The sequence below is a fragment of the Macaca mulatta genome, chromosome 8 (assembly GCF_049350105.2).
Source record: "Macaca mulatta isolate MMU2019108-1 chromosome 8, T2T-MMU8v2.0, whole genome shotgun sequence".
Lineage (NCBI taxonomy): Eukaryota > Metazoa > Chordata > Mammalia > Primates > Cercopithecidae > Macaca > Macaca mulatta.
Window position 1 is genome coordinate 5457351 of NC_133413.1, and position 23273 is coordinate 5480623.

The following is a 23273-nucleotide window of genomic DNA, read 5'->3' on the forward strand; positions in this document are numbered from 1 at the left end:
AAAAAAAGCCAGGATATGGAAATTAACCATCCATTTTTAGCTGCTGTGAAACACACCACCACAGCATGAGGAGGTAGTGGTCAGAATTCACATGCCTGTCAAAACTTCCCCATAGTATTGCAAACATAATTATTATCTCTCGTACATGTTTTCTTATTTTATCACTAGAATTTCTAATTACTAGTCATTTTATCCTTTTTCTTAACAACTAAGAGTATAACACACACACACACACACACACACACAGAGCTGTTCTCAACTAAGGCTGCATATTAATATCACTTAGGGAAGGAGAGAATTAAGTATATCCATGATGAGACCCCAATCTCACCCTTGAATCTCCGAATTAATTGGTCTTCTCCTTCTCTTCTAGACAACTGCAAATAGTCAAAAACAAAACAAAAACAAAAAACAAAAAACAAAACTAAAAACACTCAAACTTAGCCAATCATGATTGACCTTACCTAGGGGTCACTAATTTAAAGCATATGCTGCCAAGATCAGTTTGAAGCATATGCTGCCAAGATCAATTTGCCAAGATCAAGATCAATTTGAACGATATATTGAGGAAAATCGCATTTTATTTCATCATCCTAAAATCTGTAGGTAGAACAGTGACAAAATCACATAATTATGGGAACATTATAGCTTTATCTGGGTGGACCGAACACCTCTGCTGTCCACCTCTGGCGCCGTCACGAAGATACAATAACTATAAAATAAAATATGCCAGTGCCCCCCCCCCCAAAAAAGAAAGATTTAAAATATACATTCAAATTAGTCTCAGAAATCTCTTTCTTTTTAACATTTCAAGTATCCTAAGTTGAACCATTTTCTAAGCACTGATGGGTTTCTGTGACCTGTCATCTGTGCTCCAGTTAAGAAGTCACTTCTGGGTGATAAGCTCTTCCACTGCTACTTCCCTGGAACTATCCAGGCCCTGGGTCTGGGATTCTCCTTCACGCTGTGCAGGTCATATGTGCTGGTCACTCTCTCAGTCCTGACTGCATGGCTGCCCCCATGCCATCGATAAGATGTCAAGACATTTGTGGTGTTCATATGAGGTTGGTGTCCCTATAAAAGCTTTGACGTTGGCTTCATCCTGTGATTATCAGAGTCTTAACCAGGCATTAGTCACCAGCCAAGCTAAAAATAAAATGATACCTTGCTTTTTTTTTTTTTTTTTTAATCAGTCCATTGATCTGTGAATGGCTCCCTTAGGACCTCATAGCAACTATGGAGACAGAAAAGCAGAATTTAGGCAATGCTAGGTCTCCAGTCGAATATGACCCTAATGTAATTGAGACCCTTTCTTTAGCCCTTATACGTCCATAAGTTCTCAATATCACCAGATATATTTTAGGTTAGGTAGGTTTTGTCATGGTGTGTATCTTAACCATACACAGTAAAATTATTTTAAAAAATATTTAATGCATTCAAAAGCATTATTACAGTTTAAGAAAATTGGAAAACCTATTCTATTTCAACAACACTTATTCATGATTTTCTGATTTTAATGGCCCTATCGCATTCACCTCTAACCTCTTCATTATCAGCACTGCAGAAAATTAGGGGTAATCTTGTTAAAGTCAGAAAGAGCGAGGAACTTGAGATAAATGCCAAAGCTATTTCACTAGGCCTTGTATTTTACAATCATCATGAAATAATATATCCTGATTTTCTATATTGAGTGGCAAAATTTCCCTTCATATATTCGCCTTTATTCACTTTCTGACTTCCAAAGGAGTTTCTCTTAGACCTTTGATACTGTAATTGTATCACAGTTGGAAATTGATGTCAACCTCAACTGTTTCTTGATTTGGGACAAGTAAACAAAACTTCAAATTTAGAGAACATGTACCAATTATCAGTCACCACATGGGATGGTTAACTCGCGCTCATTTAAGAGAGAGTTATATTAAGTAATGTTGGGTTCTGTGCACAGTGGCAGTGGCGAGTGGCCCTGAATCAGGAATACTGTAATTTAGAATTGCCCCACGAACTCTTACTGATGATTTGAAAGTCAGGCTATTTTCCAGCACTTTAGGAGGCTGAGGCGGGCGATCACCTGAGGTCAGGAGTTCTAGACCAGTCTAGCCAACATGGTGAAACCGCATGTCTACTAAAAATACAAAAACTAGCCAGGCGGGGTGGCACAAACCTATAATCTCAGCTACTTGGGAGGCTGAGGCAAGAGAACTGCTTGAACCTGGGAGGCAGAGGTTACAGTGAGCCAAGATTGCACCACTGCACTCCAGCCTGGGCAACAAGAGGGAAACTCCATCTCGGCACGGGGTGGAAATAAAGTCAAGACATCAGTAATCACTGGAGAAGACACATTCAGGGCACATTTCTTGGCCTCAGAGGATTATGTTCCATTAGACATCTGAATGTACAAAGATATACAAGCCCCAGTGGGAGGTAACTTCAGGGCAGGTGTGAGTTCAAAGGAGCACAGGCTTCCAAGTGTATGTCGGTGGCCAGTGTTACAGGAGTTCACGCACACACAGAAAATGTACGTGGGTTGCTGTCTGGAATGCCTAGGGAAGATTTCCTGAAATAAATATAAGGTGCACTGGGTTTTGAAAGATGCATATTTAGACTAGTAGAGGGAGAGGCCAGGAATAAGAGGACAACATTCTCTTGTAAGGTCAGGTCAAGGAGTAACCCACAGATCTGTACAACTGAACAACAAAACTTTTCAGGGAACAAACGGGAGAGACTGAAGGCCAGAATGCAGTTTGGAGGCCGATCATGGAGTTTCTTGAATTTCAGGGTCATGGGTACTAAAACTGTTTATGTTGCCAGAGATAGAAACCAGGGATAGGACAGCAGCAGATGTGTCGGTGTTCCCAAGAGGGGAACCTGGGGCAGGAAAGGATCGTGCTTTGGTCTACCTGGATGCTCAGGACAGCCTGCGACAGGACAGGAGGCTTTGTAGGAACATTTACTATGAGGATCAAAACAGGTTATGGTTAATGGAAAGTTTTTTTTGTTTGTTCGTTTGCTTGTTTTTCCTCTTGTTTTGTTTGAGATGAAGTCTACCTCTGTCACCCAGGCTGGAGTGCAGTGGCGTGATCTCTGCTCAGTGCAACCTCCACTTCCCAGGTTCAAGTGATTCTCCTGTCTCAGCCTCCCGAGTAGCTGGACTTACAGATGCCTGCCACCATGTCCAGCTAAAGTTTTTTTATTTTTAGTAGAGATGGGGTTTCACCATGTTGGCCAGGCTGGTCTCAAACTCCTGACCTCAGGTGATTCACCCACCTCAGCCTCCGAAAGTGCTGGGATTACAGGTGTGAGCCACCATGCCCAGCCCAAGAGATGTTAAAAAATAATCATTTTTGGATTTGGTGACTACATGGTTGGAACTTGGTGGAGACTGGTGAAGCAAGAGGAAGTACAGAGTCAATAAAGTTCAGCTGTTTAAAACAGCAACCACCTGACAGTTCATTAAAAAATTTTTTTTAAAAAAATAAAGAGCTGCTTTAATTCTAAATAACGCAAAGATCAGATTTTTTCATTTTGAATTTTGAGTTAAAATTTCTTCCTTACGCTTACCAAGAGAGGTCTCATTTCAGCTCTCAATATCCACATCATTAAAATTTAATTTTTTGATGGGGGCACAAACCATGTATATATTGTTGATGTGTTTGTACTAAAGAAATAATCCAAGATAATATAAATGGTAACATTTTTACATAGGCATATAAAACTACATTTCTGACTAAAGTTCCAGTTACAATGTAAGCATCAATAATTCTAAACTATATATTCTGTTTTGTCAGCTGGGGATTAAATCTGCCTCTTCAGTTTATTTAGGAAAAAAAAAATATTCCAGTGGTTATGTGAAACAAATTGATACTAAAAATGCTCAAGTTGTTTAACAGAACAACTGTTTTTGTATTTTAGTTAGTGCACATTTTGAACTTCTAAAAATAGCTTTTGTGCAATAAAACAACAACACACCAAGACAGTTCCAAGTAATAACTTTTGTGACATCTCAGTGGATCAGCAGCTCCTACATCAATCCTCCCACAAAACTATCCTTCCTTTGAATTCTAGAGCTGCCTTAAGTGTTGCTAGTTAATTGCGTTTGAGAAATAAACAACTGTTTCAAGGCATAATGGGAAACAAATAGCATTAGAGTGCTCCCTTTCCCGATTAATTAGAATTTGCTACTATTTATAACTACTTTCCCCATCAACTCATCCTGAATGTTGAAAGAGAAAACACCTACTCAGGTGTTTTCCCTGACAACATTCCCATTCCAATTTCACATCTCTGTATTTCACATTTTGTAATAGTAGAGACCCGTAGCACTTAGCAGTCATTGAGTGTTTTTCCAACTTGTATTACAGTACTCTAAACAGTTCCCAAATAAATCACTCTGCACCCCTCAAATGTCTCCTCAAAATGGCATTCTATGTATGTGGATAGGAGGAAGAAATATAAAATGGAATATCAAGATGAAAGTAGCATCCTAACTCCAAGGACAAGAAACAGGTAGAAATATGACGTATTTTTCTCTTTTTCAAACAAAAAATTGTTGGTAATTAGTGATTCATATGAACCCAAGTAGTCTCTTACCAACCTCCCTTGCTTCGTCTACTAAACATAACCCAGCAAGTAAAAGAAAAAACCATTGTGTTGTACATATAACTCACCAATAAAGCTTTCTGAGATATCAATTTATTTACTGTTCACTGAAACTCCAAAATGAAGTATGATGTTTCTAATTGTTGTAACTTAACATTTCCACTGTTGATCCTGTTATAATATTGAAGATGGTAAGAATGTTGTCTTATATTTAACATAAAATAATAGTACCATAAGACCACAAGAGATACCTTATTGAAAGATATACCTGTCAATCAAATTAATATTAAGACAGGTTTTCTATATGTGAAAGAAACAGAGTAAATAAAAATATTGAGAGAAAGAAAATGGAAATACTTTTAAGAGTGCATACTTTTAACAGTAATTTTTTAATGGAAAGGTTAAGTGGTACTTTTAATGCAGGGTCACACACATTTGTATTTGAATAAAATGGATTATGTAATTCTTTTTCTATAACTCTGCAGGTTTTATTACAATTATAATATGCTACTATACCCTAGCAGCATCAATAATTGAGAATAAAAAGTGACTAACATTTAGAAGAGCATGAATTATTTAAGAAAGCCTACATCAAATTATCAAGTATTGTATATGTAGATATGTTGTTCAAATACTCACATGTAAGACCATAAATGTAATACAAGGAGAGATGAAAGCTTACCTAACTGATTCAGAAAAGAGACGGCCATTCTACAATGTATTGAAGGTAAAAATGCTTCTGAAAATAGGTAATAGATACTGTAGATGACCCAGAAAAAAACTAGGTGTTTTGTATTTGAAAATGGATGAAAAAACTCAAATAAAATATATTTGAAAATATATTAATGAATACATTTTATATTTGACATGTTAGTTATGTAGTTAATATTGACATAAATATTATAAATTAGATGTACACATAAAATTGTGTTTTGTGTAGAGATTTTTTCTCATCTCAAAAAATAATAAATGAAGCATATGATTTTTGTGTGTATTACTGTTGGCATTAACATCAGTAATCTATATAAGTTCATCAATTTTGTTAAGAAAATCTGATTTCTTTGGGAGGGATATTGCTTCCTCCTTTGCCAAATGGAAAACAAAAAGTAGATACAGTTGTACAGGTACAATTTTTTCTTGTTGACAACTGAAAAAATATAATTTAAAATCATCCCAGGAAATATTTTGCTTTCTTCATTGCAAAAACTATAGATCAAAAGAGAAAACCAATTATGAATAGATTGTACCATTATTGTCTAAACCACAAATTCTCCAAAGAATGTAATAGTCCTGAATGTTCTTACCTCACCCACCTCCTATGTTCTTTTCACTGAATATATTCGCTGACAACATAAGGGTTCATTTTGTTCTGATTAGCTGAATTGTACTCAAGCATTTATCTTTGTTCTTTTTCTCTCAAACTCACAGTTGCTTGAAAATAATGGTGTATTATAATTTTATTTAAATTACCTTGACAACTCTGTTTCACAGATCTTGAACAATTTGATATCTATAAACGAAGTCAGTGATAATTTTCAATAAAAAGTTAAATTTTTAAGCATAGAAAAAGTATGCACAATTTGCCACAAGTCGATAATCTTCAAGTTTTCTTATAGTAACTGTATTTTTCTTTTCTGATAATGAGAGGTGAAGCCAACTGCACTTCCTGCATTGAGTGAAGACTTGGAGATCTTTTCTATCTCACAAGAGGATTGTAAAATGCACCAGTCAGCACTCTGTAAAAACGCACCAATCAGCGCTCTGTAGCTAGAGGATTGCAAAATGCACCAATTGGCGCTCTGTGAAATGCACCAATCAGCGCTCTATAAAACACACCAATCAGCAGTAGCCTAAAAGTAGCCAATCACAGGGAGGATTGAAAAAAGGGCATTCTGATAGGACAGAAACGGAACATGGGAGGGGACAAATAAGGGCACAAAAGCAGTGTCAACCTGCTGGGGTCCCCTTCCATGCTGTGGAAATGTTGTTCTTTTGCTCTTCACAATAAACCTTGCTACTGCTCACTCTTTGTTTCCCTGCCATCTTTAAGAGCTGGAACAGTCACTGCAAAGGTCTACGGCTTCATTCTTGAAGTCAGTGAGACCACGAATCCACCAAAAGGAACCAACTCCGGACACAATGAAATTTAAATATTAATTCCAACTAGATTTCAGAATCTAAGTATTCAAACAGTACTAACTAAACTATAACATTAAAAGTTGATACTTTACCTCACTTTTAAATTCCCTTGTTGAGGCTGTCCATCGTAAACTGATAAAATATCAAAATCTTCTTCAAGAGCAAAGGTATGGAAGGACAACTGTATCCTATTGCGCTCGCCCGTGATGATGATCCAGGTGCAGTTGGCATAGTTCGGATACCCGTGAGGAAACCCTGGGCTCTCAATAGTACCATTGGGACCCTGGACTAAGCCTCCGCAGTTCTGACCTGAAAGAGAAAACACACACACACAAAGCATATTATTCTGGCCATCTATATTATGCGATTGTTAAAATTTCTAACCACTTTAGCCAACTTTTATAACATTTTATAATTCTTGCACAAATATTGAAGGATAAATTGTAAGTGTTCTGCAGTTCTGAAAGATAGAGAAGTACAACAAATTAAAAGGAAAGAAAATATGCCACATTTGGTAACTCATATTAGAAGTTTAGGGAAATTCTTTTTCCTGTCATTTTTAAATACAGCCTCATCAATATCAAACTTCAATTCATGGGGAACAAATTTGGTGCCAACTATCTACGTAGTATCATGCTTAAAACACTCCACCCTAAATTCTTTGTTGGTGGAAACTAAGAGAAAAATAAACCTTATAAAACTATATATATACACACGTGTTTGCATAGCCACGTAACTGCAATATGTGGTAATAAGAACAGTTAGAAAAAAACATGGTCAGTATGCCAATGATTGATCTCTGCCTGTGCTGGCAGATGTCTTACTGGGCAGAAGAATAACATATGCATAAAGGAAGCTTATTACATTGAAAATAAAAGGCGTAAAACAAGGTAAGTTAAATGACACTCAAATGAAAGAGCAACTCAGCAAAATGAGGGATATAACATCCTCTCTATTGATGTCTACCCATCACACAGGCAGGACTTAGGAGGTGGAGGAGAAAGGAAAGTGCATCACATAATGAAGGGACCAATTAAAGAAAAGGCTCAGAGTTGCAATGAGCAGTAAGTGTTTTAGCCATCCCTAAGCAGGACTGCAGGACATCGCACATTTTACTCAGCCCTCCCATACTAACCTCCCTTTGGCAGGTGGAACTGGGATCACCCTGAGGGTTTAGGATTGACATGACAATGGGAAATGATGAGGACTGAACGGCAATTGAGCACCACAAAGCCACCTTCAAGCTACTGAACAGTGTCTGAGGAAATGATTTCCTTCTGCCTCTGCCCCCAAAGATTTTGTGTTATTGATTCGAACAAAGCACTTCTCAGGCGATTCCCAGACTTCTAGAGTAGTTCCAAAAGAACAGAACCCTTGAGAAATTGCAGGCCCCAGACTTCCTGCAAGAATGGAGCGCTGAAAGAATAGCTCTCGGAGATTAGTAACGGCTGCACACCTGACCCACCTATTGTATTTTTACCAGGAGATAAACCGAATGCCTGCCTTCTCAACCTCACCGAGGCATTTCATTTCCGCTCCTCCTGATCTTCATCCACCTACTTTGCACGGTGATTCCCTACTTGCCTGTTTCAGCCCTTCCCCTTCCCACGTTACTTCCCACATACAAGCTTTCCATGCCATGCTAATTTTGTCCCTGTGGTTAATTTCTTTTCTTTTCTTTTTTTTTTTTTTCTGCTCAGTTACCTGTAACAGTCTGCCTGTGATGGCCATGCCTGGGCCAATCCAACTGAAAGAAGAAAGGCAGAATCTGAGAACAGGGCAGACAGATCGTTCTAAGTGTGCTCTCATAAACACACCCTGCTGATGTAGCCCGTAAATATTACTATCCTACAAGGGAACAGGATAACCCGCTCAAACCCTTCCAACATTTTGTCTGTCTGAGGTTAGTTGTTAAGTAGCTCCTGAAAACTGTCTATGTTTCTTACCTTCTTAATATGCCCATTTCCCACTAATGTGCTTTAAATGCATTTACATGTTTTGACACTAAAAAATATTGAGAAAGTTTTGAAGGGACCTGGGTGTACTCAGATTGTGGCATGTAGTGTACGTACTTGAATACAAGTATTACCTCAAGTTTTATTTTTAAAGTACACACAGAAAATTATTTTCAACTACATTTTATACTTAAAAAGTATTTTATAATAGTAGACCTCAGTGAGCTTAAACCATTCACAGTAATATTATCAAACGCTTGTGGGAGTTGGCTAAATCTTAATAAAAAGATTTAATGAAAGGGATTTATGAGTTTAAAACCAGAGAACTAATAAGAAGCCCATTTTCCACTAAATTTAAGTCTAACAATAACACTGTAACAAGTAGATATTAAAGCTGTGGGGTTTTGAAAGGTCTTTAAAGAAAACAGCTTTTCTTATTTACGAGTAATTCTTGCTTAATGGTAAATCAAAAAAAAGTGAAGACGTGATTATAAATTGGAAAAAAGAAAAATCAGTTCAACAGAAAAACGTCAGCTGGAAAGTAGTTACTGTTATAGACCCATCAGGTTGAATCAGATTAACAGATATTAAGATTTCCTCAAAGAGTAACATTTCGGCTGCATTTAGGGTACCAATCAGTACAGTGCAGTTGCTGAATGAGTCACATTTGATCCGTTCATTGACATTCCAGAGCCCCAGTTAGAAATTCTGGAAACTGCTCAACAGTTCTTAGCAGAGTGAATATCATCCTTGGCTGTCCAATGTAAAAAACCAAGAAGTTTTTAAAGTATGTATGCCTAAGGTAGAATCTGATGTATTTGGTCTGCAACTTAATACTGCATTTTATCATAAAAGTAATTAAGACAGTGTTTGACTGGTGTAAGCCTAGATAAATAGCCAGTGGAACAGAATGGAAAGCCCTAAACCCCACAAAGATATAGAATCTAGATTTAAAGTAAATATGGTACTCCTCTTTTCTGTTGGATCTTATACTCCAATGGACCTCTGCCTACTATAGAGTATGCACCAATATTCCATACATGTTTTCTTTTTAAACGATGTACATCTAAGCTTGATGTAAATGCTGTTCATAACTACAGCTTCCAACAAGTGTATTGTTTTAACTGAATATTTTTAATGGACAAACTTTTAAATGCCACAAACATAATCACATTTCAACATGTTGTTTAACGTGAATTCCTTGTAAGTACCTTTCTAATTTGTATTTCCTCAGGGCAATAAAATAATCTGTAATTTCTGTGATAATTGTAATGTTTTAGTAAAAATTAAGTTATTTTACAGGGATTGAAAACTCAATTATTGTTTAAAAAAAAAAAGGTCTAATGGTCTTCTTCCTGCATAAACTGATACTGGAAGTCACCTTGAAATAAAATATCAACACCAATGACAATATCAATGGTAAAAAAGAAGTATATATGTATGTGTGTATTTTTCCCAGTGATATTGATTTCAATGTCGTATATATGTATATATGTGTATATGTATATATGTATGTGTATATGTGTATATATGTGTGTGTATACATATATACACACATATACATGTATACATGTATATATATTGTGCAAATATGTATATATGTATATACACACATATATATTCACATAAATATATGAACACACTCTGAGTATTTTGGTATGCATGCAATTACACATATACTGAAATACACATCTGTAATTGTATGGATACCAAAATACACATCACAGAAACATGCATGCAAAATTGTGCATACAGATGTTTTTGCTGCTATTATTCAAACAAATTTCCAAGAGAAAACCTGAACACATGCCATAATTTTAAGCGATTGGAATCTAAATCATCTGGCACTTAAATAATAACATACGAAACATCTGGCTCCTATCTAAAGTAATCAGCAGAATGTTAGATACAGAAGAATCACAGAGTTAATTTTTTTGCAGATTTCTACTCATTAGATGAGTCCTTAATACCATAACCTTAAATACACAGAGTTAACTTCAGTCATTTTTTAATTCTGTCTTATACTGTTGGAATGAGGTTCTGTTTTCAAACTACATTTTCACATATAATCTTTGTGGACCATCTAAGTAGCCACAAATCATGATTTTACAAGGATGGAAGAACAAGTGGAAATGAAGTAAATTGTCAAAGTCTTCCGGGAATGAATCAAGGTCTTCTGACACCAAAGCCTAGAGCCGTCCCACCAAACCCAGTTACATCACCACGAACAAACACAGTGGATAACCCATTACATTACAGACCTCAGGTATGGTGATCCAATCCTAATGTATATCACAATAAATGCCTTAGACTACAAAATAAAATGGTGAGTAAACACAGACATTTGGAAACTCTCGATATGTGGGGACTCTAACTTCTGCCCTTCTTTAAAACAAATCAATGCCCATTGTAGGAAAATAAAAGTGAAAGTATTAAGAAGCATTTAGAAAAATAAACATCACTCATAGTCTGATTACCAAAGACAATTATTGCTAACATTTTGCTGAACACTTTTCTAATCTACACTTAACGTTGCCATACTGCCTGGCATGCAAGATGTGAACAATCTGGATTTGGATTAAATACTTGCCAGACTTGCCAGAGCCAATAAGAACTGGTCTCGGAAGTGTCTTGCTTTGGAGGTGACCTGGTCAGCCTGTAGGTGCGCTAATCTCTATCCTGTGAAGGTCCAGGTCTGCAAGATGGGCAATTGCTCGGCAAGGAGCCTACAGGAAGACTTGTGAGCTGACAGTTGATTATACAGCAGTGCCCCTCTTGGAGGCTGGAAAACACATTCCAGTAAAGGCAGGGCTCACTGTGTCCTATGATGATTTTCTACTTTGAAAGCCTGTCTCAGAAACACCCAGCTTAGAAAATGGCCCCATGCCCTCATCATTTCTGAGATGAACTAACCCCTCCATTCTGAACACTCCCCAACAGTTGGTTGGCTCCTCTCCTGAGCTCTTGCTCTGTAATTGGTGCTGCTGTATAGCAGTGGCACATACTTTTCCTAGAAGGTGGTAGCAGCTGAGATGATTCATCTGTGATCCAAACTGATTCTCTGTGAGCACTTGAGGAGTGAACGTATCACAAACACCTTCCTAGATTCCACACCTGGATGAAACTGCTGTTTCTCTCAATCCTGGGCTGGACGGTCATTATCAGAAAGTAGTAGAGGTGGACATAACATTCAAAAACTGGTGTGCCAAATATGTTGTACTCCCTCGTTTAATTCGTGCACAGCCTCTGAAGTGGGCTGTGGCTTAGACTTTGCTTTGCTAACTGTGAAAATTACTTGATGCTTTACGATGAGAATGGTGTTGCTATTCAAAACCTCTGAGGGCAAATGTTTGACCATCAGAGATATTTTGACATGTAACTGGGTTTAGTGACTTAGAAAGATGTGGACCATACTGTTCTGTATGCGGAGACTGCCATGCAGGGAAGTGATACTCTGTAGCAAATTCTACAAACAAGGAAACGAGTCATTTGAGAAATAATGGACAGGGCTGTGGAGGAACAGTGTGGAGATGAAAAGACTTGGGAATGTATAATTGTCTCCAACTCTGGGGCCTGATATCATTTGAAAGAGTGTATAGATTTGTGTGTAAAGAGAGTCCGGGCAGAACCTATATTATCATCTCAACAGTATATCTCACTGGAGATAAACATCAAAAACAGCCTTTGTGGTTTTTATCCTGTTTGCAACAAGCCCAGATCGCTACACTGGCTCATTTTTGAAACATCATTGGTGGAAAAATAAACCTTACATGTTTATCACACTCAGTGGCAGGGTCCATCCCTTTACTATATCCATTTTGTGAAAATGACAATTTATGGTTTTCATGTCTATATAAATTACTGTGTAAATGAGAATGTGATTACTTTCTGACAGGCAGGTTTTTGACCTCCAAAGCTTCTTTCATTTTTGACATTTTTTGTGGTCAAATTATATTGTACACCTGTTGGGTTTTCTGCAAGACTAAACATTGCCTTACTCCTATTGGACGTAGCTATGAAGCAACTCAAGTAAAACATATAAAATAAAGAAAAGATAAAATGGTCCATTGTGATCTTCAATGAATTTTTTATTTTCTTTAAGAGCTAAGGAGTAAGACAGATGTCCAAGTGGCTCTGGAATTTGAAATAGTGAGACGCCTCAGATTTCGATGAAGGAAGTGAAAGTTTCCCTGATCAGATAAGCACTGTTTGAAACTGTAAACAAATCAACTATGCATTAAATTCTGCATTATCTTCTACAGTTTCCTGGGTTATTCCAGGATCTGCATTATGGGGAAAATAACTAATCGTGGAAGGACCATGATGTAAAGTGCCCTTCCGGGGATTTCGATTAAGGGTTTTCGAAATCAAAGTCTCCAGGCATTTTGCAGGAACACCACGCTCTGCAGGAAGCTTGGAAAGCACGATGATTCTCAGAGCACAGGATCGACTGACGTCAGCCGCTCTCGCTCAGCGCCTTAGGGTACTTGGTTGGGTTTTAATCCCAAACACTTATGGGAGATTACTCACTACAAGAGCAAAGAAGAAAAGTAAAAAAGCCAGAGGCAGCTTGCCTGAAAGAGAACCAAGGAATCGGTTTCTCACTGTGGAACCCTTTGCCCATGAGCAAGGCCTTGAAGGGAGCTCTTACACCGAAAATGAACCAGGAGTACCAGGTTTGTATTGCTCCAAAAGGAAAAGGGAGGTTTTCACTGGTCAGTGTCACTTCTTTCCCTTCCTTAAACACACCACGCTTGTTCCCACCCCAGGCCCTTTGCACATGTGCATCCAGCTGCCCGAAATGAGCTTTGCCAAGATTTTTTTCATTGAGACCTCATGTGGGTCTCAATACAATATACTCTTTCCACTCACACCTCAATGAACAACACCCTTCCAACACTACATGCTACCCTTCGCCCTACTTTTTTTTGACAGTCTCTGTCACCAGGCTAGAGTGCAGTGGTGCTATCTTAGCTCACTGCAACCTCCACCTCCCAGGTTCAAACGATCCTCTTGCGTCAACCTCCAGAGTAGCTGGGATTACGGGCATGGGCCACCACACTTAATATTTGTATTTTTAGTAGAGACAGGGTTTCACCATGTTGGCCAGGCTGTTCTCAAACTTCTGACCTCAGGTGATGGGCTCAGCTCAGCCTCCCAAAGTACTGGGATTACAGGTGTGAGCCACCGTGCCTGTCCCCTACACTCTATTTTATTCCCTTGTAGCATTTATAACTTTGTGAAAATATCCTATTTACTTGCTTACTCATTGATGATCTGTTTCTATACTAAAAGGTAAACCTTCCAAGGGTGAAGATAATGATCAGCTTGTTTATATGCCCATTTCTAGAATAGTGTCTGCTACTCGACATTCAATTGTTGTAGCCTGTGGGTGAGTTTGTGTGCATGTGTGGGAGGTAGCGGCGGTGGGACAAATTAAATCTATTTGCACAGTCATGTGGAAGCAGGGAAACTAGTGGTACTTGAAAGAACTGCAAATCTACACTCTGGTTAGTGATTACTTAAAACATTAGGATGCAGGTGATATTTTAAATGCCCAAAGCAGAGTTGCTATTGTCTCAATCCTGTTCAGCAGCCTGACTGTCAAAGGCTCCTTAGATTTAATATTCCCTGCTTTATGGGAAGCTAATTTTTCCCCTACATGCTGTTCCTATGGACGTTGGCATCTCTGCTTTTTCCTTCTAGACAGGGGTCATCATTCCGGGCAAGGCGAGGCTGCCATGAGTCAGAACTGGAACCTCATGGATGTGATGTCAATGTTGTTCCCTTTGCTGTTGCCCCCAGGGGAGGTAGCTTTAGTTAACTCCAGCACTGTAATGTTTTCACCTACTGAGAAATTCTTGCGTTAATGGTAATAAAGTCATTCAACGTCTACCCACTGTGAAAAGACAAATTGCCAAGACAGCAGACATAGTGCAGGGGCAAAAACAAAAAACAAACAACAACAACAACAGCAACAACAAAAATGCTGGGCTTTGGATCAAACAAATCTAAAATGTGATTAATTTCCAGCATAGAACTTTAAGCATTGAACATGTTGCCTCATAGATATGAGCCCCAGTTTCCACAGGTGCAGAGTGAGGAGGTTGCCCATTTTGCAAAGTAATTGCAGCGACTGGCGAAAAGGCATGTTGAAGGTAGGAAGCAGGGGTAGACACAGGAAAGAAAAAAAGATGATTTATTGTCATTTTTACAAAGCGATATTTTGCTAGAGGGCCTCCTAATTGCAAGAGAATTTTACGTGAAAGATGATGAGTGGGATTTGCCCTGTGCCTGCCTTTATCCTGCTGTCCTTTAGATTTCGGGATACATTATTTTTCACAGGGAGCCTTCACGGCACCCCACACCTGCATGTTCTCCTCTGCTCACAACATTGTACTTAAAATGTGAGGATTTCAAGGCCATGTAACATGACTTTAGAGATTCTGAGTGATAAAGTCGGTTATATTCCTAAGCCAATCTAATCAAAACAAAACAACAAGCACTGTGTGATTCATGATTCCCAGATCTCACATCGATGTTTTGGAAATAAACAATTTTTTGCTTGAAACAGGTGACAATCTAAACCTGAATCTTTACTTCAGAGACTTCGAGTTTATATTTCAATAATCCAAGTTATTCTGAAGTCAATGCTACTTTTCTTATAGAAACATACCACACATTGCCAGTGGAGAGAATTCTCTTCCTCCATATATGGTAGAACTAATCTTTTTATTATATTTTTGTTTTTCTTAGAACTAATAATTAGTTGTGTGTCAAATATTTCTCTTAATGAAATTCCCAGTGTTGACACATCATCTCAGGTCAGTGGGATTGAGTTGTTCCCTACATTTGAATTCATGCTATGTGTTACTCTTGCTTTAACACGGGAAAAGCCAGAAGCGCTAGTGTCTCAAGATTGTGGCAGTGAATGAACGTAATAAAATGTTTCCCTAAGTAGAGCATTTAAAATCTGAGATGGTAATTGATAGTTTAATTGGGATACTATAGGATCGATTCAGCATTACTCACTAAAAAAGGTATAAAACTACCAGTTGCCTGATTCCTGGGTGTTTGGCTATACAAATCCTTTCTGTGTAGATACATGAATATCATAGTTCTGTCCTTCCTTAATAATGGAGAATGATTTCTGCGTCAACAAGGCATATTTTAAAATTGTAATACTATGCTGTTTTGATGCTTCATAGAGTTTACCTCCAAAGAGAAGTGGAAATGTTAAAAAGTCATACTAAAACCCCTAGATCTATGATTATACTTGAAGCCTGAAGCTAATACAAGCTCTCGGAGAGGACAGTAAAGAACATAATGAGGGTTTTCTGTTATGAAAATTATACAGATATGGAGACCTGAATCATGACAAAATATGACATTAACATCAAAATTAGTAAACGCATTTTAAAAATGATATACAAACGTCCAACACATTTTCTCTCTCCCGGAGTGTGGACCCAGTCATAGACGAACAGCCAAGGTGCCGACATGGCCCTCCTCCAGGCCATCCAAAGTGAGGCCGAGATGGCAGCGAAGTCAGATCTTAAGGGGCGTTTTGTAAGTTTCATATTAAGGATTGATCTCCAACAAACTAAATTTAAATGTATAAACATCACAAATGGGTTCGTATCCATCCCTTTGGACAAATAGGCCACTGGGCCATAGGTGATTTCCTGAGTGTTTCGGGCGTCAGTTTATTGTTTCTTTATTTCTTCTTAAAAAAAAAAGAAAAATGGGAGGCCAGGCACGGAGGCTCACGCCTGTAATCCCAGCACTTCGGGAGGCTGAGGCTGGTGGATCACGAGGTCAGGAGATTGAGACCATCCTGGCTAACATGGTGAAACTGTCTCTACCAAAAATACAAAAAATTAGCGGGGCGTGGTGGCGGCGCCTGTAGTCCCAGCTATTTGGGAGGCTGAGGCAGGAGAATGGCATCAACCCGGGAGGCGGAGCTTGCAGTGAGCTAAGATGGTGCCACTGCACTCCAGCCTGGGCAACAGAGTGAGATTCCATCTCAAAAAAAAAAATTGGGATACATGTGCAGAATGTGCAGGTTACATAGGTACATGTGTGCCGTGGTGGTTTGCTGCACCTATTGACCTGTCCTCCTCTCCTCATTCCCCACCCCACAACAGGCCCTGGTGTGTTTTTTACCCATCTCTGTATCCATGTGTTCTCATTGTTAACTCCCACTTGTGAGTGAGAACATGTGGTGTTTTGTTTTCTGTTCCTGTGTTAGCTGGTTTGCTGAGGATGAAGCTGGACGCTTCATCCATGTCCCTGCAAAGGACATGATCTCATTCCTTTTTTATGGTTGTATAGTATTCCATGGTGTATATGTACCAGATTTTCTTTATCCAGTCTATCACTGATGGGCATCTGGGTTGGTTCCAAGTCTTTGCTATTATAAATAGTACTGCAGTAAACATACATGTGCATGTGTCTTTATAGTAGAATGATTTATATTCCTTTGCCTATATACCCAGTAGTGGGATTGCTGGTCAAATGGTATTTCTGGTTCTAGATCCTTGAGGAATCGCCACACTGCCTTCCTCAGTTGTTGAACTAATTTTCATTCCCACAAACAGTGGAAAATCGTTTTTATTTCTCCACAGCCTCACCAGCATCTATTGTATCCTGACTTTTTCATAATCACCATTCTGACTGGCATGAGATGGTATCTCACTGTGGTTTCGATTTGCATTTCTCTGATGATCAGTGATGTTGAGCTTTCTTTCATAGGTCTGTTGGTCACATAAATTTCTTCTTTTGAGAAGTATCTGTTCATATCCTTCGCCTACATTTTATTGTTTTTTTTTCTTGCTAATTTCTTTTAGTTTACTGTTTATCTTGTTCCTACTTCCCCACCTGTGAGTCACTTCGGAGATAATGACACGATCCACATTCTTTGTAATCTACAGGACTGTCTGTCACCAAGTGGCCCCTAATGGTGCCTCAGTCATGAGTCTTGGGGCTCAGTCCACACCACGAGGGCATGAAATAGATCTTTCTCACACACACATCACGTATGCATGCACACACACAAAAAACACACATGCCTGCTTTCTCCCTCTCTTAGGGAAACGATGTTATAATTTATATTTGGGTTTAGTGTCTATCTGCACAAAAAAATGTGATTTTTTGCACAGTGGCTGCATGGATGAAATCATTGATGCATGTCACCATTTACACTGCTCATTTCACAGACAACCATGTTTCATCTTTTAGGGGATCTCTGACATTTACAATTGTGCTTTTCCTCAGCGTCTTTGTGAATTTAGGAAGAGAATTTGTGGGGATGAGGGCTCTGTCATAGCCTCCATTATGTTGGAGCTGAGACATCAGATGCCGGCTGATGCACCCACCCCACCTCTTATCTGGTAAATGTGTGTTAATAGTTGGTCAGGAGGTATGCACACCCACCACAGTAACATCACAAGGGATAAGAGTGTGCTTCCCCATACACCTAAATCGATTTCAGTCTGCAATGAATCCAGCACTTCCTTAGTGCTGGTGTCTAGTATCCAAGAACCCTGGAATAGCGTGTTCCATAAACATATCTACACTGGAGATATATATTCTCTTTGGCCGAGAAACTCTTCTTGTAGGCTTCAACTGCTATATTTGCCAAGGTACTCAAAATAAAGGAGTCATCATTGAGGCACCTGTCATTATTTGATATAATCTTCTCATAAAAATAGAAATGCTCTAGACTGGCAGCCATATGAGGGCAGATACCTTTATTATAATCTACTGGTTGCTACATTCCAAGTGCCAAGCACAGTATCCAGCATACAGTAAACATTTAGTCTATGGAAGCAAGGGAGCTGGAGTGACTGTTGTATCTGATAAAGGATCTTATTACTACCTACAGTAATGATTCTGAACACTGATAGAATACCCATTATAAGGCAAATAGTTTCCATATTTTAATCATCACAAATGATCTTCAAAGATAGGCATTGTCATTTCCATTTCACTGATGAGAAAAACTAAAGAGTAGGAGTGATTTTTTCCAAAGCCACATATACAAAGCGAAGCAACAGGGGTGTAAACCTGCATCAGGAGGACTTTGACCCCTGTGCTCATCCTATCCTGCCACAATTTAGAAATGATATAGTATTTTTTCTGTCATTTTCTGAAAAGAATGTGTCTACAAATTCCACTACAAAAGCAAAGGCCAATTTTTGAATTTTAAGAACTCTTCTACTCCTCTTTATAAGAAGCCATAAAACTAAATTAACTGGAAAAAAAATAAATGTTTTTGTGTATCCGAGCCAAAGGCTAAATTCCGTTTGTCTCTATTTGTGTGCGCATTTCAGAAAGTAATAATGATGTTTATCTTTACAGTTTTATTTCATAAGTAACCATTCTGACCTGATACTACTATATGAGTTACGCCTTTAACAAATAAAAGAGGTTTTGGATTTCAATAATATTTGCAGGTGTATGATTGGGGACACCATGTGTTGATGCACAGGTTGTGCACTGCACAACTCCATGAAGTGTCATTCACACAGATGACACAGCTGCCTTGAACATAAGATTGTTGAGAACTTGATTGACATTAGAATTTCTCATGTCTAGGATGAGATAGCTCTGTGTGTGAATATGCAGAAGACACCAAATAGTCATAAAAATATCAATGAAGACAATAGCTCCCTTAATGGATTTGCCGCTGTGATTGATCTTCTGCTAAATTTCTACATCCGTTTTTATGGCCTTTAGACTTTTAACTTGCTCCTAAGCTGTGGGCAAGAAATCAAAGCCCTGGCTTCTGCCTCTTATTTTAGGTTGGTTTTGGATGTTTCTGAAGAAACAATGCATGATACTGAAATTCCACGGTGGATTCGGATTTGCTGTACAAAGTATTTTGGCAAAAACGGAGCGAGCGTCTTTCAGGTCTGTGGCCTTGAGTTTAAAAGAAAAGATGCAACTTTTAGCTGATTCTGTGTGTGATTTTATTTTACTGATTTCTAATTAGAGATTTGCGAGCACAAAAAATATATATTTTTCCTATTTAACCATGGTTATTCAGTTTCATCTAGATTCTATTTTTCTTTATTTTACCCAAGTTTTGCTTCCAAGGTTGTAGAGTAGAAAGGAGAAAAATAGCTTGTTGGCCTAGATAAAGAATGTGAACAGAAGTGTTGATCTATTTGGCAGGATAATACTAATCTTATTTGCCTCACGTTAACCATTATAAATGAACCAGAAGCTTGTACTCATAACTTAAATATTTATAACAAGAAGAAATATAGACTTAGAGACAAGGGACCATTTGCAATGTTCACTGATCAAAGCTGTACAAAGGATCAAAACTTTTAGATCTAATGCAGATGTCTCAGGAAGTATAATACCAAGTGAATGGCAGCAAAAAGCTGAGGCTAAAATGAGTACAATAGTTTCAACTGAGAAAAAAATCAAATTATTGTACCAAATTCCCTAATATCAAGTGTCTATAAACTTAAGAATATTGAATACCTGGCAAACAGCAAGAGGACAGTTTTATAAATAATAAAAAGCCTTTGTTTAATGATCAAATGTTAAAGATTTGGTATTTCCAGAAAAGAAAGGGTTGACAAAATCAACCTTTAATAGCGTTAAATATTCAAATAGATCAACTCAAACAACGCATTCCTCCACTGTTGCGTTGTTTCTTGGTTCTTCAGCTAGCATCATTTCTAGTATTTTCACTATAGCTTGATTATAGTCATGTACTGGTAGGGGGAGGAACTGAACAAACACAAGTGGATCACAGAGGAAAAATTAAAGTTTTCTTGTTTCTCTAATCAGTCATAATTCATTATTTATACTTAAGAACTGAAGGATTCATTAATATCCAGCTGTAAAATGAGGTCCACATGGTTAAAATTCTCATAAGGTTCTTACACGTCTTCTGGGAAAATTCTCACTATTTCAATTTCTGCCAGGTATATGATGATATTCTGTCATTATTATTTCAACATGACACTGTAATTCACACATCTCTTTAGATTTAAACACACACACCTTCTCCCCATCTGTATTTAATGGGCAAGCTGTAGGATTATTAGGGGTGACCTAATTTGATTTACTGAACCAAACGGAGAGCTCATTGGAATTAAAGGACTCCTGTCGTATAAAGAACCCTGGCCTGCAAGTTAGGGAGAGCCATTAGATTATCCTTCACATGCTAGTATCATTTAGAGACCTGATAGTGAGAACTTTAACTCAACCCTCTGGGTCTAGCTCCCTAAAGTATAATGAAAGGAGACTCGATTAGAAAAATCTCTAAGTCTCAAGTTTCCTCTAAGATTCATATGAACCATGACTGAGTCAGGAAGAACTTGAATTGTCAATTCTTTAACACAATTTTTTCCAATTAAATTAATAATAAAGGAGATTAGGAGGGGCAGGGGAAGAAGCAATAAATTCTATTCCCAATTATAAAGCATTGAGGGACTGCATTAAATAGGAGTCTTCAAAAGACCCATCAAAATCATAGGATGGGATTGGGGAAAATGATGTCAGAATAGAAACCCTGTCTCATTTATGCTTCGAGACCAGGAATAACTGTGAAGAGACATTTGACATTTCTCATTAGTCTAATGTATTAGCATTAGTGAAGGTCTTTTGAAACAAACATATGAGACTTGCATTCTGACTTTTTGTCTCTTTCATTCTGCTTTGGGAGGATGTGGGAACTTCCATTTAAAGAGACAAGGGTCAGTGCTCTCAGCATACCAGAAAGAACCACCATGCAGAGCCTGCCAAGACAGATTCGCCCCATGTGGAGACTGCACCTGTAATCCCAGCTACTTGGGATGTTGAGGCAGGAGAATCGCTTGAACCCGGGAGGTGGAGGTTGCAGTGGGCCGAAGTCAAGCCATTGCACTCCAGTCTGGTGACAGGGTGAGACTCCATCTCAAAAAAAAAAAAAAAGAAAAAGAAAAAGATTCGCCCCAGCTTCAGCCATCAGGGCAATCCCAAGCACAGTGACAAGGTCTAGAGCAGCAGTCTCCAGGCTTTTTGGCACCAGGGCGGTTTTGTGGCAGACAATTTTTCCATGAAGGGCATGGGGATGGTTTTGAGGCATTAGATTCTCATAAGTGGTGCACAAACTAGATTCCTTCTTTGCACAGTTCATGACAGGTTCATGCTCCTATGAGAACTGAGCGCTGTTGCAGCAGGGTGGAGTTCAGGTGGTAATGTGAGTGACAGGGAGTGGCTGTAAATACAGGCAAAGCTTCCCTGGCTCACCCGCTGCTCACGTCTGGTTCCTAACAGGCCACAGACAGGTACTGGTCTGCAGCCCAGGGTTTGGGGACCCCTGGTCTAGAGGATGTGTTTACGAGAGACAGAGCTCCTTGTCTCTTTCCCAGACACAGATTCAGTCCATTTTGTAAAACTTTACAAAGTAGACTCTTAGGTGTTGAGTGATCTGATTGGTCACAGCAGGAGGCAATTTGAGAGATAAAGCCAATAACTTTTCATCTGTACAAATCTGGCTCCTATAAAGGAGTGATTGGATCCACAGCCTCCCAAGTAACTGAATTAAGTTGACAATCACTAGGCACAACCACATTAAAAGTTTAAGTAGACTCAAGTAGATCATGGCTATCTTTCCGTGCTGCAGTAGAAACATGTTTTTGTTATTACTAAAAATTCTGGTAATTGTTTAATTCACAAGAGCAGCTTGTCTGTCATGTTATTTTTCCTTTCCAGGCTAAAGTCTGCATTTCAAATGAAGCAAAGACTTACAGACATCAGACTTTCTAAAATAGGTTTTAGCAACCCATGCTCACTATCATTCCTATTTGTTTCAAAATGGAAAGTTTTATGATTTATGATACGCATTAAAATAGTCCCAGATAACCACTCAGTGACAGAGTCAACTGCAGGGGGTTCCTGATCTCAATGTGATCCCAAGAGTTAAGTTGCCCCAGGCTGAAAATAAGCATAACACAAATGGCAAAAAGGAAATGTTGGAGGAAAATTGTATTCAAACACATTTGGTTGAAACTCCAAAGTGTAGTAGATATTATTTTGATTTTGAAGGGAGGCATTTGCAAATAACTGATCTTTATCAAGTGCCATGCTTTTAGGATTCTGAAGAAGAAATGCATTTTTCATAATGTTATTCATGCAAAATATCTCACTAATTTTTTTTTTTTTTTTTTTTTTTTTTACCAAAGTATAATATCACAGAGGATATTTTAGGATTGGATTGGTTTCATTTACTCATGATAGGTTTCATTCAACTATAAAGGTTGGTTGTGAACCTGAATTGACTTCAGTTGTCCAAGTTAAAAAATAACTTGTCTAAGCCCCATAATGACTCAGCAACATTTTTCTTTCCCGGTGCAAACCAGAGCCAATGTTACACTCCATGTATTTGCTGCAGTTTCTATTTGTCGATTGCCTTTTCTGTTGTCTCATCTTTGACCTACTCTTCTGGACTAGTCTGGATCATAGGAATCTCAGTATGTCTAAAATATTTCTCAGGAATTCAATTTGAACAGCAGTTCATGCACATCTTAAATGTATATAGACTTATATGGAAAGGATATAAATGGTTCAGGAATGTTT

General features: G+C 38.3%; 1 protein-coding gene across 1 annotated transcript in view; it reads right to left on the minus strand.

Annotated features, from left to right (window-relative positions):
* Positions 1 to 23273, minus strand: part of CSMD1 (CUB and Sushi multiple domains 1) — a 2034615-nt gene that overhangs the window by 1678744 nt on the left and 332598 nt on the right. Inside the window, exon 2 of the mRNA XM_015144705.3 lies at positions 6828 to 7044. Within this exon, the coding sequence (XP_015000191.3) occupies positions 6828 to 7044 (217 nt within the window). The remainder of the gene's footprint in view (positions 1 to 6827; positions 7045 to 23273) is intronic.